Below are 4,737 nucleotides of genomic sequence, written 5' to 3'. Positions count from 1 at the left end.
CCGCCACTGCATGCGGTCGTCACGTTCGGTTTAATAATTAAAGGCCAGCACAGATCAGCAGCGTGAGTCGAGCTGTAAATGTGACCCTCGCTCTGCTGACGTGACCTTGCCTCAGATCATCATCGGATGTATTCGTTCTCCTAAAGTGAAACACGGACACGCTGCTGCATAGCAGCCAATCGGTGGCTTATGTTCAGGAAGAGGGCGGGGCTTGAGTGTGCACATTAGTGTGAAGCTTTCAAAGGTGTGTGTGAGTGATGTTGTGCCCTTTAATGGACTAAAGTGTCTGCCTGTAATCACTCCGACTCTCTCTCAGCCGTTTAATGTCTTCAGCCAATATTTGCTCTCTCTCGCTGCTCTCCATTTAAGGTTAATTAGACTCGCCCCTCTCGCTCTCTGTTCAAACACTAAGGCCTGCTGCTGTTTCCACACAAACACACCGATCACTCCCAGTGCTCCCACTGCTCCTCCCGGTCACGCATGCAGGAGTCTGTTGTCAGGATGCTAACAGCTGCTGCACAGCTGGATGTGTGTTCACAGTTCAGACAGACAGAGGAGGCGGGGACACAGACTTCACAGATTTCTCTCTTTATTTGATAATTACATTAATTATTCAGGTATGATGCAGCCAGACAGCTGCTGATTGGTCCATCCAGTCTCTCAGGTGAAGGCCAGGTGATAGGGGATCGGTCCACTGGTCTTAGGAAGGCGTGGCCTCATCTGGAAGCAAAAAAGAAGACAGGTGAGACAGCAGGTTGGTATCTAGGTTAACTGGTATAGTTTGTAGGTGTAGCTTAAGCGGGTGGTCACGTACCTGGGGGGGCTTTAACAGGAAGTGAGGCTCTTCCAGTAGAAGTTCTTGCAGCCGGCCTTGCGTTCGCGGGGGGGTATGCTGTTGGGTTGGTCGGCAGACCGCTCCAGGTTCATCCGCCCTCCTGTTGCCTCAGCTTCCCGCTGGACGTCGGCCTCAGGCAGAGACATCTGAGCGAGCAGGTCCTCCACCGCACGTTTACTCCACTCCTGAGGATCCAGAAACCAGTTTAGCACCAAAGCAGACCCTTTAGCACAGCTAAGAGCAGCTAGAACAGTTTAGATCACTTTTTTGGAACCATGTGGTACACCTGGGAGTTTGGCAACAGTGATGAACGAGTTTAGAGCAGGTCAGAATGATTCAGCACGGATTAGGACACATCGAATAGTAACCAAACAGAAGAGCTCAGAACTGTTTAGAGCAACTTGGAACTGCACCAAGTTTTTCTGGGATCTTCCCAAGAAGACACATTTGATCTGAACTGACCTGCTGTTCCAAAACATTAATGTGGATGAACAGAGCAAGAAATCATAAGAAGAAACAAACTGTCCAGTTTTAACTGCAGAAGAATGAAACGAGGTAACTCGGCTTCTGTTGCAAATCACTTTTTGTTTGTATTTTTGTTTTTTTCCACTTTTTGTGTCTCTATGATGTCATGGAGAGCAAATATCCTGATATAATCATCTCGGCAAACACAAGTCCCACCCACACATTCAGCAGCCAATCAGAGTTTGATTCAGTGAAGGCAGATGGGAAATGCCCTGGATCAGATAAAGAAGGATTATTCTGAGCTGTGAATCATGCAAAGCTGCTCTGGCAGAGTTAAAGAATAGAAATATGGAGCTGAAGCAGAACTTTGAAGAAATACTTGGAACCCTCTAACCGTCTTTTCTGCTACCTTGTGAGCTTTGCTTAGCATAAAAACATGTTGAATAAGAGGGAACCAGCTAGCCTGGCTCCAAAGATAATAAAGCATCTCACTAACAGAGCCTTATCATCGCGACGCTTTAATCTGAAGGGAGCTGTTTCCCCACTGTTCCTTCAAAGTAATGGCGCACTAAAACGATGCTGCGAGCTGTCAGGGTGCTCGGTCTCACCTGTGACAGGAACCCTGCGCTGCGAGGTCGTTGCAGCAGCCGATGATTGCGCAGCTCCAGCTCCAGCTCCAGGTCCGGGTCCTGCAGCTGGTCTCTGTCTGGCTGAGAGGAAACTCCGGTACTGCACAGAACCAGTGCCATGAGAACCAAAATGGCGGAACAACGTACACACTGCATACCTGGAGGAGAGCAAGAAGAAGATGTTAAAAGAGGAAAAGAACCAAGAAAAAGAGCAGAGGAGAAGGAGAAGCTCCTACTGGTGCTGGTCTGGTTTCTTCTGCTGGTCCTGGTGCTGGTTCTGGTTCTTGGCTCTCTCTGGTCCTGGTGCTGTGGGTGCTGCCCTTTTGAAGCCTGGTGCTCCTCCTCCTGTGGGTCACATGATGCCGCGTGGCTGATTGACAGCCGGCGAGCTGCAAGGTGATGAAGGAACTCTGACTTACAAGTTAAACAAAAGTCCATTAATCCTTATTGACTTTAAATGGAAGCCGAGCAATAAAACAATAAACCTATCAGCAGCAGCGCGCCGCAGCTGCCGCCGCTCATCTCCGACAAATACAACAGCGGAACGTCGGGCTGAAGAGGACAGGAATTAACGGAGCGTTCAGAGGATTAGCAGACTTCATTAGCACTCGCTGATATCTCCATTAAACAAAGAGGCAGCAGCAGAGAGTCGCCCACTCAACATTTAGTCAGAACAAACACGACTTTTATACTGTCGAAAAACACTTTGTGCTGCTTTCAAATGTTCTTCTGCAGGCAGACAGAGTGGAAATGGCATCAGGGAATCCCACCAACACGGATGACTCAACGCAGTCCCAGCAGAGCGTAAAATAACACTCGATTCAAGTCCAACTTCAGTGGAAGCACTTTAGATAACGGCTCGCAATAAGCAGCGCAGCTCTTCACGATGGACACGCCGCGAGGACCGATCCTGATATTATATTTCAGGAGGAACACAACCGATCTTCCTACGGGGAATAAATGCAGGAGCATTAAATGTTCACATTTTACACTTTGAAATATTTATTTGTGTGCTAAATCGAATCCAGTGTGTCCAGTTTAAAGAGCAGAACAAAAAAAAGGAAAGAAGTTTTTCTTCCTGCTGTTTGGATGAGTTGTTAGCAGTTTGGCTAATGCTACAGCAAAGTGGATCTAACCAGCACCAGGTCAGCAGTGACCCCTCTGCCTCTTTGTTAAGGATTTAAGTAAAACTGATGACATCAGTCCAGGTGAATAAAACCTGGGTGGACTGAATTTGATGACTAGTGCTCTACTTTCAAGTTTCAGAATGGCTGAAGCTGTTTTCAGACGGCCATCTTTGTAGTCATAATAATAACAGAAACTTTGATTTCTGCAGTTCCTTTAACCCGAGGACGCTTTACAAAAGAAAAGAAATAAAGCAGCTCCTCCTCACTCCACACCAAACCTGGTTCTTCCTGTTAAAAGGGAGTTTTTCCTTCCCACTGTCGCCAAGTGCTTGCTCACTGGGGTGGTCTGGTTGTTGGGGTTTCTCTGTATTACTGTAGAGTTTTCACCTTACAGTATCAAACAGCTGCTGTGATTTTGTGCTATTTAAGTACATTTGAGTTGCAAATTGAAGGATGAATGAGTGAATCAGGAGCAGTGCTGCATGTTTTCTTTTGCACCCACATTATTATTTGACAGTTTTATTGATGACATCTACAAAATCCCAGCAGTCTCCCCCATCAGAGGCCAGCATTCTGCTAAAACCACTCCAGAAACAACAAAGAGGCCAACTCTGCCTCTAGACGTCCAAGATCCCAATCTGATCGAGTATCTGTGGGATGCGCCGGAACAAGCTAGATCCAACGTATGAGTGCAGACACCCACCAAGTTCCCGTGTCTGTGTCTTTCATTTGTTTAATGCTATCTCGCTGGCTGGTCACCACAGTTTGCAACTCAATTGTCCCTTGAGGACAATAAAGGCTATCCAATCCAGCCTGATCCAATCTGGTGCTGCGGGATGGATTATCTGCACAAACACTGCAGCTCCCCTCATTGTTCCTCTGTGACCTCTGACCTCTCTCTGCTGTGGGACCTTTTGCAGCTGATTATCGCTCCGCAGTGCTCTGACACTTTTACTGCGGCGCCTGGTTTCGCTGAGGACAAACTCACATTCTCAGGCCTGAACGACACAAACACTCACAGGACGTTTAACAGGTTACTTCTGCTTTCCCTTCAGCTTCCTCTGCTCACAGCAGCCGCGCTTGTACAGGTGTGGAGAGTTTTGTAGTGTTGTTATTGGCTTTTAAACAAAAAACAGAACACAAAATATGACAGAGTCAACAACAGTTTAAAGTTAGAAGCGGCCCGGTGGAGCTGCTCTGGCTCAGCCGGATCACACCGAGACGACACGTAAAGGTGGGATACGACACAATGATAGAAACAGAGGTAAGTCGTGGTTTTTGGATGGTTCACACACGTTTCATAAGGAGGGGAAACGGCTGTGTTGTTGCCACATCGGCAGTGGAAGGGATCACCTGACCAATAATATGGCTGCTGTGAGGTTACTGTACAGGTATTTCTTCTTACTTATTAGTATCTGTGTGTGATGTACCTAATAATAATGGATTGCATTTATTTAGTGCTTTCCGGGGCCCTCAAAGCGATTTACATTCACACACTGGTGGAGGCAGCTACAGGTGTAGCCACAGCTGCCCTGGGGCAGACTGACAGAAGCTGCCATAGTGCGCCATCGGCCACTCCAGTAGGAGGCAGGTGAAGTGTCTTGCCCAAGGACACAACGACCGAGACTGTCCGAGCCGGGGCTCGAACCGGTGCTTCGAGAAGTGAGGAAGTGATCTTAGC

The 4,737-nt window shown here is 47.7% G+C and overlaps 1 protein-coding gene across 1 annotated transcript; it reads right to left on the bottom strand.

Annotated features, from left to right (window-relative positions):
* Positions 1-572: 572 nt before the first annotated feature.
* Positions 573-2,382, bottom strand: LOC102296090 (somatostatin-2). The gene is made up of 4 exons (XM_005929403.2): positions 2,166-2,382; positions 1,909-2,087; positions 815-1,020; positions 573-720 (listed from the first exon to the last, which is right to left on the bottom strand). The coding sequence occupies exons 1-3, from the start codon at positions 2,365-2,367 to the stop codon at positions 826-828; spliced, it is 576 nt and encodes a 191-aa protein (XP_005929465.1). The 5' UTR covers positions 2,368-2,382; the 3' UTR covers positions 573-720; positions 815-825.
* Between the last annotated feature and the right edge of the window lie 2,355 nt (positions 2,383-4,737).

This window comes from Haplochromis burtoni, unplaced genomic scaffold (assembly GCF_018398535.1).
Source record: "Haplochromis burtoni strain Fernald_Lab_line unplaced genomic scaffold, NCSU_Asbu1 Contig_123, whole genome shotgun sequence".
Lineage (NCBI taxonomy): Eukaryota > Metazoa > Chordata > Actinopteri > Cichliformes > Cichlidae > Haplochromis > Haplochromis burtoni.
The sequence above is the reverse complement of the archived record's forward strand: the minus strand, read 5'-3'. Positions and strand labels throughout refer to the sequence as shown.